The sequence below is a fragment of the Daktulosphaira vitifoliae genome, unplaced genomic scaffold (assembly GCF_025091365.1).
Source record: "Daktulosphaira vitifoliae isolate Bord-2020 unplaced genomic scaffold, ASM2509136v1 Scaffold_3, whole genome shotgun sequence".
Classification (NCBI taxonomy): Eukaryota; Metazoa; Arthropoda; class Insecta; order Hemiptera; family Phylloxeridae; genus Daktulosphaira; species Daktulosphaira vitifoliae.
The window spans coordinates 6,284,840-6,298,950 of record NW_026099574.1 but is presented as its reverse complement, the minus strand read 5'-3'; the positions used below and the strand labels follow the sequence as shown (position 1 = coordinate 6,298,950).

Genomic DNA, 14,111 nt, shown 5'->3' with positions numbered 1-14,111 from the left:
TTGGTCAAAACCAAGAATCGGAACCTACCCGACGTCTGCCCAAATATTGTCTCTATCTCCTTAAATGAGTTTTAATTACCTGAAGGAGACACAAGTAATCGTGTACCTTAGTTACAAGAGATAGATTATATAATTCTACGCAAGGCGCTCGGGTTGTTCCTTCCCTGATGGCTTACAAATAGTCAGCGATAAAACAAATTTGCAACGCAAGTTGCTGCGTGAGTGTCACTTGGAGCTTGTCCGAAGAACCAACGAAGGCGAACCTGGCCTGCGAATTTTATTTGAAAATGGGCTGCTGAAAGTAGGTAAAATTCTTTCAAAAAACGGAGGACCCCAACTGCGCATCCGCTCATAACACCGTCGATCTTTCATGGTCCACTGTCTGGTTACTACCAAAACTGTCGTGGACTCATATAAAACCATATTTTAATTGTAATGTTTCTTCTTTAGATAGTTTATTCATTGTACTCACTGAAACTTGGCTTACTAGTCAATTTTCTAATTCTGAACTTGGTCTTTTTAACTATAATATTTTTAGATATGACAGATGTACGTTTACTAGTAATTGTAATCGTGGTAGTGGAGTCCTCATTGGCATTCGCAAAGGTATTCCTTCCTACCCCATCCTAGTTGAACAACTGAATGTTGAACACATCTGCAGTAAATATCTCGCGTGAGTTAAACTCTATTACAGATCTAGGCTTTAAGTTTAGTTATAATCTTGATCCTATGCTTCATATTGATTATGTTTGCTGTAAAGCTTTTAAAGCGTTAGGTTTTATTATGCGTTTGGCCAACGATTTCAAGCAAGGACTTTCACTTAAAGTGCTATTCTGTTCTATAGTCAGACCTATTCTAGAATATGGTAGTGTAGTGTGGGATCGATATACTACCTTGGGCTCACTACAGCTTGAGCGAGTTCAACGAAAGTTCCTACGCTTTGTCAGCTACTCGCTCAACATAGTCTGTCCAAACCACGATTATGCCCCTGTCTCGTATTTGCTTGGCTTATCCTCATTAGCTGCGCGTAGGCGCAATGCTGAAATTAATTTCCTAATTGGTTTATTGAATGGTAATATTGATTCGCCGAGCCTGTTGTCCCTCGTATGTTTCAGAGTACCTCAGCGCGCAACAAGAAATAATGCTCCATTTGTTGTCCCTCACTGCCTAATTAATTATGCAAAAAATGAGCCACTTAGGCGTCTTATGACTAATGCCAATGTTGACCCTAACTTTTCATTTTAATTTTTGTATTTTGCTTTATGTTTTATAATTAAATTGATTTTCATTTTTTATTTTTATCTTTACGTTTAATAATTAATTTACATATTTTTAGTATATATCTTTCTATGTTACAATAACCTAATTTATGTACTTGTATTATTTGTAAAAAGGGCTTCTGCCCGTGAAATTATAAAATAAAATAAAAGTAAAATAATTAAGTTAGACTATTGTTTTATATCAACGACAAAGTAAAGTTATATTTTAGATTTTCAATAAATATAAGTTATATGTAATGTACAATACATCTGTCCTGAATCCTAGTACAGTTGGTTAGTAGGTATATTTATGTGACACGGAGTTGGTTGGCTATGATGACAATAAAAAAAAAGTAATAGTATTGAAAACTATGTCTATAACGGCCACTCAAACAAAACTACCCCTAGTTAGTTCGACGTCAGTAACTCCGGGCTACAGACGAGTAGAATTGTCACATCAGTATCTCCCTCTTTGCTAATTAATATGTAATATGTAATCGAGTGGTTTATGATTAACCAATCACTATGTAAGCGAAAAAAATCACTATACATTCCCTAAAATATAATCTATAAGATTGCTTTTATACAAACTATTTAAAAATGAATGATGATCCATTTAAGTATAATATATATACATATATATATTTATATATACTTTTTTTTATTCTTATATCAGTTTGTTTCATAGCAATAAACAACAATAATTATATAACAACAATGGTTTCAAACATAACCAATTACAAAAAAAAAAAGTTGACATCAAGCGATATTTCAATTTACTAAATTTAAATACATGTGTTTGAAAAAAAGAATGTACATATTTTCAAGTATGAATTTGGTACAACCAATAGCTCGTCATGATTTAATTACGCGGTATGTATACATTGAAGATAAATACTTATATAATAAAATATTATACTTCGAGAAAATAATTGAGACATCAGATCAGAATAAGTTTAAAGCCAGCAAATGCAAATAGTTTGTTATATATAAAAAAAATTAACAATTCTTTTTAATTTTTAAAAATATTTATGATTGTCTTAAAAAGCAAATAATTTTTTATATTAATTGAATAAAATTGTTTATATTACTATTGTATGTAGAAAACATGACTAACTATAATGAATAATCGCTTGATAATAATACAAAAAATAAAATATTAGATTAAATTAACAAGCTCCTTGCAGATTTCCAAATTTACTTGCTTAAATATTTTTAATAGTATAAATGGTTAATCAACTATAAAACAAATAACTTAATAATTTATTTAAAATTTTTTTTGAACACAAATTTAATGTTCTTCTAATATATGTGTATAAAAAACATTTTAAGTGCGATTTTAGTGAATTTGAAATTATGTAATCATCTTTAACAAGAATTAATTATTAACAGTCGAATTTATTTTGAATTATAATTATTATAACGATAATGATAGTTTGGAATATTTTTTATAATTTCTAATAATTTAAAATAGACAATAATGTTATAAAAAACAAATATTATTTAAAAAACTATGATAGCTGATCGCGAACAAAATTGCTTAATAATTTTTATTACACAAAAAAAAAGATAATTTTCAGACTATCGAAATACAAATATAAATTCGGTATAACGCAGTGTATAAAATAATATTTTAAATAATGTACATTGATTTATTATTAATATCAACTTACATGCTAATAATTTTTCTTTGCGTATAAACCAATCACTTTAATTTTTTTTTACAAAATGTTTAAACAAAAATTATTCAACGTCGTAAACAAATTTAATAACATCAAACATTAACATTGTTTACATTTGATCTGAACGCTAAATATTCCAAAGTCATTAAGTAATTTTTATAACAACATTTATTTCTTTAATGCACAATATTTTTTTTTATAATTGAAGAGTCGGCGGACATATGTGTTATGTAGAAATTTATAATTTTTTTTTTCTGATTCAATAAATGTAATTAGATATGGCTGTATAGCAAGTTATTCCGCAAAAAAAAATAAAAAACAAAAAAATGTTACATATCACTTTTTTAAATTAAATTTTTTACAGAATAACATGCTATGAAGTCATCTAACTATATTTATAGAAACAGAAAAAAAATTACAAATTACTACATTGCACATTCTTTCCGCAGATACTTTAATTAACTATTTAAAAAAAATATCCTAATAATCATCTTCAAATACATTAAAAATATTCTTTTTTTTTTCCTTTTTTAATTTTCGATTATGGTTTTTTCTTGATATTACTATGAACATTTAATAAAAGCATACATTTTGTATTTATACATTTAATTAACTATAGTGGATTATTATACAAATGTATATATATATCTAATCACGAATTTAAAAAAGTTTAAAAAAGGATAAATAAAGAGTAGGGAAATGCCCTTATGAAAAAATAATAATTTTGACAGGATATTGGTGTATATAATACTAATATAAATTAATTTGATCATGCTAAACAAAGTGAGTTCAATACATGATTACAACAATAAACATAATTAAACAAAAATAATATAATAATATGGCTCTACTGATCATATAAAACAAAGATCGAAATATTTACATTGATTCCACAAAAGGTGTAGCACTTTCACGATGACCTATTTGTACTCGTTATTTTTTTTTTTGTACATCATTATAGGAACTTAGCCTATCACACAAAATTTCCCGTGATAGTTTTGTTAGTTGTTAGTAACTAATTGGAATGAATAGTCGGTCCAAATAGAAAAAACCCAGCACAGTGGGGTCGCCACAGTGAGAACGTTGCATAGTTGGGTCCANAAACAAAACTTGAAGTACGGAATCATTAAAAATAATTCACTAAATATTAATTTTCCAAAAAAAAGTACTAAATTATGCTTTTTACAATATAGTTCAAATTTATTGAATCGTTCCTAAAAATGGTTTACATAAAAACAATTTTTAATTACAGTCCAAAATATTGTATGTCAATAAACATTTTTTTTCTGAAGAATTAATATTTAGTTTTATTTACGATGTTAGATGAGTCAATCGAAATTAATAGAATAAATATGAAAAGTAAGGACGGATCCCCTCGATTTTTTCTATACCATCAAAATATTTTTATTATATCAAAGAGTAAGTCAATATTAATCTTAAATTAATCAATAAAGCTATTTCTTAGGGCAGCTGTATAACATTATGATGTGTATATAAAAAATGAGCGGTTATTTAAAAATCAAGTAAAATCGATTGACTTCGATTATTAGATGTAACTATTTTCATTCGAAAATATTTTATGTGATTGCTAATTCAAATGATAGTACAATTTAAATATACGAGTATGGGCCGTCTGTGAGAGCGCTACAAAGCAATAGTCAGGAGTTATCATCTTTAACTCGGCCGCCATTTCTGCTGGTTGGTTTATACTCAAGTCCAGGATCAAATTGCATTAAAACAAATACCTGCAAAAAAAAAAATTCACTTTGATTTATCGTTAATTTTATGAATACTTTGTTTGTAAACAATCATCATAACAAAAAAAACCCAGCACAGTAGGGACATGACATAGTTGGGTCCAGTATAAATTTAATCTGATAGTGATTAAAATCAATATCATAAAAAACGCTTCGATTAAAATCTGTAGATGGTGTTTAATTTTAAAAAATTGATGGATTATTCCAAAACATGATCTACTATTTCCTTATTTATAACCTGATAACAACTTTTATTATTTATAAATGTATATATGTATAAATATTTATTATAGCAATTAAATATAGTATGAAATTAATATTTAATTATTTAGTATTTTAATTTTTACGGAGAAATCATAAAAAATTATAAAGTAGCAATTACTTTTATGACATACGTAAAATTTGAAGGTCTTGCAATAATTAAAAAAAAATTGTTTGTTATTTATAAATAAAAATAATGGTCAACAAGGAATTTACATCCGAGACCAAAATATACTTTGCTAAACTCATTTTTGCGTTGATTTCAAATCTGCAATTAGAGTTTCGCATATTGCCTAAATAATAACAAAATCCGTCTAATTAATATAACAAACATTTATGTTTGATTATTAGGTTACGTATGAATAATCAATAAATATAATTTAATTAAAAATTTAAGTTTAAAGTTTAAAAAGTCCTACTATCTATATGCATTTTTAAGTTTTGAACCCCACCTGTATAAAAGGAAATGGTCATTTTAAAAAAAACAGTATGACAAATGAAAGAGTAAATATAAATAGTATTTCTTATGTAAAAATTGTATTGTTCCATAATTTTTTAAAAAAGTTATAAAAATATAAAGTTAAAAACGTAAAATATAACATCGAGAATCTTAACACAAAAATAGCATACGGTAGTCATTTTCACGATGAAGACAAAATAAAATGCGAAAATTTTGTTTGTCATAATAGTGTATATTACATTACCTTTAATTTAAGATACTTATAAAAGTGTCAGTATTTTTGGAATACTTTCAAAAGTTAATTTTTTGTGAAAAAGTTGTCATTTTGAATCCCCCTTGTGGGCAGGAATAGGGTCAAATCTGTAATTTTTTTGGAGATATCCCCCATTTATGGGAAATGAAAGAAATTTTTTCAATTTTTAAGGTTAATGTCTTCGACTAGATACGATTTGTGTTTGTTTGACGTATCATTGAGAGAAATCAGTTCAGTGAGAGCTGAGAAAAAGTGGTGACAGGCACAAAAAAAAAATCAACACATCATAGTAAAATTATTACCTTCTCAGCTTAGCATCGAAGTTAAAATATAAAAACCAATAAATATATTTTATTCGAACAATTGTATTATCTAACAATTAAAAGCCTGAAATAATAAATCATGAAATTCCTATTTATGGCTGTGTTTTATATGAATACATATTGTACTTGTATACTGACACTAGTAGAGCGTTTGGTAACTAGCCAAATAACAGGGAAACAGTAATCATCAGCTTAAATAATGCTCAGAAATAGAATATTAAAATTAAAATTTTCTATATAAATCTCATTATAAATTTATAAATGTGACATCTGTCTCAAAATTTAATTGTAGCTTTTAATAAAACAGTAGCATGTAGCCAGTCAATCTGTCGCATTTATGCGGTTTATCATACATTAGTGTTTTAGTTAAAAAATTTACCTTTAAAAGGTAAATGATCATTTATGTCATTAACACAGCCCCATTAACCGTGAACGTGTGAATTACATGTGTATTTTTTATTAATAAATATCTAAATATATATATATATATATATTTATAAATAATGCAACATTATTATTTAGCAATTAATGATTCATTTTAGGTATAGTAAAATTGAAAACTGTTTTAAACATCGATTTTAATTATTTATACATAATTTATATTGTTTATAATTTATATAGTTCGTATTATAAACGTTTTTATTAAAATAATTTATTTACAATAAAATTTATTTTGTATTTTATTTTATAATTACCTGATCAGTGGGCATAAGAGAAAAGTCATCAGGTGGATTTGTAATGACGTATCTTTTTGAAGATGCGTCACAAGATGAACTTCGATCTCTGAACCTAAAAAAATATTTCAAAACCATCTGCATGAAAATAAATTCTAAAATATATCAAATATGATAACAGAATTATGTAAATTACTTTTACTATACAGAGTGACTTTTTTTTTATCATAACCCATTCTATTACTTATATATTAAAAATAATTTAAACATTTTTTTCGGGGGTACATATCATTCTTGAATTATTAGCTATGTAATATGTAAATTCGTCCCACATAACTTGTAAGGGTATCAACTTTGTTTATTTAAATATAATATATATTTTGATTTAATAAAATGTTTGAGTTTTTATTTTAATAGTTAATGGCATTCGAATGATGATTAATGTAACTTTATTTTTTTTATAAAATATAAAACTTTTAAGTATCAAATGTTTGAGATAATATTCATGTATAATAATGTACAAGGGATTACAAATACAGGTAGCTAATTGGATTTTTATGACGTCGTTATTCGCAGGTACGCAGCGTTTATAATCAATGGTAGTAGGACACGTTGTTCACGTAGTTTATAAATACACTAACTGGCAATACAGAAACATTTCTATCGATAAAGTTATAATTTACAATAAACGACGTCATAAAAAACAATTAGATATCTGTATTTGAAATCCTTCATGTATTATACAAGTATATTAAATTAAAAAATATGAAAATTTAATATCTAATAAACGAATTGTGTTTTGGTTAAAATTAAATTGCCATTTATTATTAAAATAAGACCTCAAACATTTTAGAAAATTTTAAATATGTGTTACCTTTTGAAAAAATTTATTTAAAAAGATATATTTTTTTATAATATAATAACAGTAATAAAGAAATATAAGAGAATCATCTTATTTTTCCTCGCCTTAATCCCAACTATTTGGGGTCATCCAATATTATAAAAGTATCTATTGATAATTATGATAAAATTAAATATTAAATATTGAGGTAAAATGACGGTCATTATTATACACATAATATATTCAAGGGCAAGGGTGATAAAATTTAAAAATTACCCATTTTATAAATGCAAAATCTAATATTTTTAATTAACTACAAAACCTGTATAGTTAGTTATTCATACCGGTACCTGTATAGACCAATACACAACATTCCATAAGATTTTAGAGCAGATACAAAAAGATCGCCATATTTTCCCGCTTCTCCAAATTGTGCTAAAGGACCATCGTACAACGAAATCTGCCCTACTCGACATCTATCTCTGTTGGATAAGCTTTCATCCGTACTAAACAAAGAAATACACACTTACTGTTAGTAATTTCAAATATTAAGAAACAAAAGAAATAATTTAGAATAATATGTATTAATATAGTTTTACTTAATACTAAAACTGAGTTAAAACGAATTTTAAATTTCAGAATAAGAGATTTTACAAAATTAAAAGTACATTTCAAACGTAGTATACATGACATATCATAAAAACTAAATAATAACACTAGATTAAATAACAGATTTTAAGTTTTTATCTATTATTACACTAAGATAAATTTTGAACATAAGTAGTCTTATTATTATTCCAAAATTAACTTATCTTTATATACAGCATGATTTTTTTATCATAACCCACTCAATTACTTACAGAATAAAACTAATTAATTTTTTTTTTGTGGTTATCTTTAGTTACATATTATTTTTGAGTTATTAACTATGTAACATTTTTTTCATCCCTTATACCTTGTAAGGGTGTCAACTCGGGGAACACATATTTTGAATTTAATAAAATGTTTTTAATTTAATAGTAAATGACATTCGAATGTTTAATATAACTTTATTTTCTTATAAGATATAAAACTTTAAGTTTTAAATTTTTGAGTTAATACACATGTATAATACACAAGGGATTATAAATGCAGGTAGCTAATTAGATTTTTATGACATCGCTGTCACAGTCACGGATTGTTTATTGTCAATTATGACTATCAATAGATATACTTATTGTATTGCCAGTTAGTGTGTTTATAAACTCACAACAATGTGCCTTATTACCATTGATAATAAATGCTGTGTACCTGCGAAAAACGACATCATAAAAACCAATTAGTTACCTGTATTTGTAATTCCTTGTACATTATACATGAATATTAACTCAAAAATTTGAAACTTTAAATGTTACATTAAAAATTCAAATGCCATTTACTATTAAATTAAAAAGTCAAACATTTTATTAAATTCAAAATATGTGTTCCCATTAAAAAAAACAAAGTTTACACCTTTACAAGGTATAAGGGATGAACTTATAAAGTATTAAATAGTTAATAATTGAAGAATAATGTGTAACTAAAGATAACCAAAAAAAAAGTTTTATTATTTTTATTCTGTAAGTAATTGAGTGAGTTATATTAAAAAAATAATAATATTAATTTTAAATATTACTATACAAAGAAAAGCTCACCTATATCCACCCCGAAGACCAGCACCCTCCGCTAGTATTAGTTCCAATTCAGGCGTTGCTCCTCCAGTTATTAATGATCGGATAAGGGTTAGTGCATTTTGGTTGAAGTACGTCTAAAACAAATCAAGCTGATATAATTTAATGGTATATTTTTTTTAATACTACACATATATTGTTATTTATTTATTAATGTACACTATTAAATTTTCATGATAGTTTTAAAACATTTTGTCGTCATATATTATCTTATTATATAATAGAACAAGGAAAAAAACGCTTTTCTGGGAAAATTACTTAGCGTGCTCGGATTTTCAAAAATTTTTTTTTCAACGAAAGTACTCGGTCACCAGACTCCGGGAAAATTATTGGCGAAGGTCGGAAAATTTTTGCCGCTTGCCCGCGAGCGTTTTAAAATTTCGACCGTTTTCGAGAAAAACGCTCGCTGACGCCAGCGTTTTACGACTTAAGGTTTGAAATTTTCATCAGACCCGCCCAATGACATTCCTGAGATATGATAAAAAAATCAATTCAATCCGTTCATTTTTCACTGTTTTACGAGCTTTTAGCTTCGATGCGAAGCGGAGAAGGTATTAATTTTACTATGATGTGTTTTTTTTTTTATTTTATGTCTGTTGCCACTTTTTCTCAGCTCTCACTGGACCGATTTCTTTCAAAAATACGTCAAAAGATCACAAATCGTATCTAGTTGAAGACATTACCCTTAAAAATTGAAAAAAATTCCCTCGTTCCCCGCAAATGGGGGAAATATCCAAANATTTAAATTATTTACCGTCGACATCAGTGAATCCAAAACACTAACGGCAAAAGCAGTACCGCAAGCGAATGGCTGTGTAAGGTATAGTTCGGTGTCAGGATCATCGTCGTCATCTTGATCAAGGAATTGTACGTTACTGTCATTAACCAATTCAGTAATCATAGGAACGTTTGCTCCATATACAGATCCTCGCCTTTGCAAAACTATCGGTCCACCCGCACAGTTTAAACTATCTGGGTCAAACTGTTTGGTTGATACAGTTTCGTCTAATCAAAAAATGAAATTGTCAAATTAGTAAGCATTTTTACATTATCAAACATCTTAAATTATAAATGTATACATTGAGTTATTGTGAAAATATAAAAATTTTAAAAGTAATAAAAATGTGTTTTTTAACACGCTTATATTAGTTTCACGTGTATTTCTAAAATAACTGTAATTTACGGAAGATAGGTATATTTATTCGAAAATAAAAAAATTGACAATAGCTTACAAAGTTTTGAAGTATAAGAGTTCTTATTTTTTACATACACTTATCGTGAATTACATAACATGTTACATTTGTAAGGTTTAAAAATTTCTTCGCGACTTTTAAATGAAACACTTATCTCGAAACATAAATGAAGTAGGCTAACACTTGTATTCTGTATAATGTAGTATTTACCTTGGGTGAGCACCCCAATAGTGTCATCGAAAGTCATCGCTTTAATGTTCAATGATGCTAAAATGGCCTCTTTGTCGGCCAATGTAGGATCGTCGTTACTAGGAACTTTTGCTGACAATATCACACACATGTCACACAAGTTAACGTTCACCGCTCGTAAATCAGCTCGGCTTAATGGGGATCCCTAAAAGTAAATATACATTAATGATTAATAAATTTAAAAATAAAAAAAATAACATCTTACGTTGAGAACAGAAATTTTTGGTAAGTTTTGTAACATTTTCCATTCACGACGGATGTAATCAACAGCGCCAACAATAACTACATGTTTTAATTCATGATAATGGAAATTTGAAGCTCTTAAAGGCATAACTAAATTCCTAAGTCCAATTAATGGAGAGTCTGGATCTGCAAAAAGACACACTACGACGTGACCATTTAACACAGTCATGGCTGCCTGGTTCCTATCCTGCAAACCAAATAAGTACAAATTAAATTAACAAAATACCCAATAAATTCAAATACAATGTGTATAAAAAATGAATTTTTAAATCTGCATAAAAATGATTAATAAATTTACATACGAGTATGCACTCTTCTAGACTTTTTGCTGAACTCCAATGAAACATACCAGTCGAGTCGTATTTCATTTCAGTCTTTTCAAAATCAAAATCTTTTGCTTGATCATCAGCAATTCCTATTTGAATACCATTGTTATTCATATTTGTACCCGTAGAGCCTCCGCGAGTAGTTGGTCTGAAATATAAAAAATAAAATAAAAATAACATAGCTTATCCATATATCGATTATATATATTAAATCATAAAAAAATAATTGTATAATTATCAAGCAAATGTAGTTAAACAAATTTAAAAAGCAATAAAACATTCTACAAAAAATAATAATAATAATGATAATAAACAATTAGCTCCTAAAACTAATATAAAAGAAATGATTTATTTAACTGTGTAGTTACCATCAAGAGGCGAAAGAATAAAATTCTTCTTTCAGCTTTAAGAAAAAAGTTATTACTATAATTTATTTTATAGAAGAATAAATATTTTTTGTATTTCTTGGGATATATTTTTTTTTCTAGAGCAGGAAAATCTTATGATTTTATTTATTACAAGAACATAAGTTTTAATATGTTCAAGGAATATTCTAAGAATCTGATTGTGTTATTAAAAAAAAAACTTATTGTTAATATTCTGTGAATAATAAAATTTCCAGAATATAAAGATATATCTGGTTTTCTTTGACATTATTTTTTAATTATTCTTATATTATGATCGTGGTAACTGTATAAAGGTTAAATGTGAGTTTGTTCTATCTATTACATGAAAAAGGTGTACTTTTCTTTTCTCAACATTTTTAAATAAATTTTTATTTTACCCTTTCTTATATTGTAATTATTTATTATCATAATCGTAAACTACGACTTAAAGTATGCAGACAATAAATCAAATATTCACTTGTTATAATGATAAAAACTAAAAAAAATTGTTTTAATACAACTTTTATAACAGAGTAATCGATAAAAGATATGACACATATTTTCTAAAAAACCATTGAATATTTTTACTTAAAGAAAATATTTTAGATAATTTTTTTTCATCACTTTAAGGATAAAAAGGCTAAAATAAATTTTTTTAAATTATTTAATTAATTAAATTATGTTTAGTTTTATTATATGGTAAAAAGATAATTTTAAAGAATTGCGTACTAAACTTTCTTTTATCTGTTAAGCCGCTTTAAATTGTTTAAAGATTTTGATTCTATTTTGATAAAAAAACCATCTTAAGATTGTTTTTTATAACCCCGATGACAACAATAATTTATTTCAATGGTCCATAAAATATTAACAATATTTATTTTTGCTATCATAAGTGACAAATATGATAAAAAAGAATTGTAAATATAAATTTGTTTATATGACATAATGAAAAAAATAATGTTTATTGTATGCTTTACAGCAAATTATAAATAAAAAGTTAGTCATAACATTGCTAATTTTAAACAAGTAATAACTGAAGTATGGTTCATTGGATAAACAAATTTATAAGAACAAAATTTTTTTTCTATCACATCATCAAACTAAAAATAAAGGTTTAATTTCCACTAAAGGAAATTCAACTTTTCTATTCACGAAAGAAATATAAAAAAATTATTTGAATACATATTCTTGCAGTTTTTTAATTTAAACAATATGTTCCTAAACAAAAATTTAAAAAAATTTCAATAGTTTCCAAGAAAATTAGTAACTTATCCTTAATTGATTACTCCTAATATCGAATAATAAATTAACAATAAATAAAATTTAAATGAATTAATCAATTTTCTGAAGATAGATATCACTAAAAGCGTTACTCTAAATAGGAATGAAAAAGTAAACAATAGCAGTAATGTGATATTAAAAGCAATAGCGTACAATAATTTTTTGACTTCATATGCAAGTTGATATCCAGCGTAGCTTCCTTCTTCTTGTTGTACTCTGTAATAATACCCAATATCCGACCATAAACAATTTAATTCACACCAAATGTGTTATAACTCAAATCACTTTTAGGCTTTTAAAAATGTTAAGTGTACTTTTAATTTCAAAATAGCTTGTTAGTTTTAGCTTTAAAAGTGAATGAATAATACTTATCTAAATTATACTACTTTTAACTTACCGTCCATTGTATGTTTGGTTTGGAGAACCTTTATCCGCTTGCCTATTAATTGGTTTAACTTTGTTTACTTGTTTTGCTACCGATATGATTGAATTAGGCATAGTTGTACCATTTTTGTTACCCATAACTGCTAAAACAATATTTTTCTATGAATAATACTGTTATAATTTAATAAAATAACAAATTTATTTAAATTTTTTAGAAAAATAACTCCATAAATTCTTAGCAAGATATAAATTATTATTTTATTGATATTTAACAATATAGAGTGTTCAGTAAGTAAGGAAACGGGTTCTATTGTTCTCATTGTTTTTAGCAATTGAAATGTTCCCTTATATACTGAAAAACTCCCTGTATATAAAAACAACACCAGACAATTATAATTCATGAAAATACGTATCAAACATCAACAATATTAATTTTACATTAAATTACTTTATAAGATGTGTGAAGACTCAATTTTTAAATTTAAAAAGCTCAAACAAGAAAAAAGTAATACTTTGTATTAAACGCCTTAACATATTATAAATATTACCAATAAAAGTACCAATTAATAACATACGAGACTATTTCGCTTGTTATTTTTCTGATATGTTAAATACCCCCTCAATTATAAACATGCGTAACTGACTAACTGATTTAGTAGAAATTGATCTAATGAAGAAAATGATTACTGGACAATACATTTTGAAACTAGTAATTAAGAAGTTATTGACATGTTCAATCTTAAGCGAGAGGAAAAGTACTGGTAGAAAATGATAAGTAATAATAATAACAACACACACGTCTCACCTGCAACCTAAATTATTAAATTTTA

At 26.2% G+C, this 14,111-nt stretch overlaps 1 protein-coding gene across 4 annotated transcripts in view; it reads right to left on the bottom strand.

The window, feature by feature from the left end:
• Nucleotides 1-4,046: 4,046 nt before the first annotated feature.
• LOC126902963 (calcium-activated potassium channel slowpoke) overlaps nucleotides 4,047-14,111 on the bottom strand; it is a 76,756-nt gene continuing 66,691 nt past the window's right edge. For 3 of the 4 annotated variants that reach the window (XM_050680788.1, XM_050680789.1, XM_050680786.1), the window contains exons 18-27: nucleotides 13,295-13,424; nucleotides 13,051-13,113; nucleotides 11,207-11,378; nucleotides 10,867-11,091; nucleotides 10,623-10,806; nucleotides 9,974-10,224; nucleotides 9,184-9,296; nucleotides 7,855-8,016; nucleotides 6,691-6,784; nucleotides 4,047-4,686 (exon numbers count right to left, since the gene is read on the bottom strand). In XM_050680788.1, the coding sequence (XP_050536745.1) occupies nucleotides 4,600-4,686; nucleotides 6,691-6,784; nucleotides 7,855-8,016; nucleotides 9,184-9,296; nucleotides 9,974-10,224; nucleotides 10,623-10,806; nucleotides 10,867-11,091; nucleotides 11,207-11,378; nucleotides 13,051-13,113; nucleotides 13,295-13,424 (1,481 nt within the window). In that variant the 3' untranslated portion in view covers nucleotides 4,047-4,599. The remainder of the gene's footprint in view (nucleotides 4,687-6,690; nucleotides 6,785-7,854; nucleotides 8,017-9,183; nucleotides 9,297-9,973; nucleotides 10,225-10,622; nucleotides 10,807-10,866; nucleotides 11,092-11,206; nucleotides 11,379-13,050; nucleotides 13,114-13,294; nucleotides 13,425-14,111) is intronic. The other variant, XM_050680787.1, reaches the window with a different exon arrangement.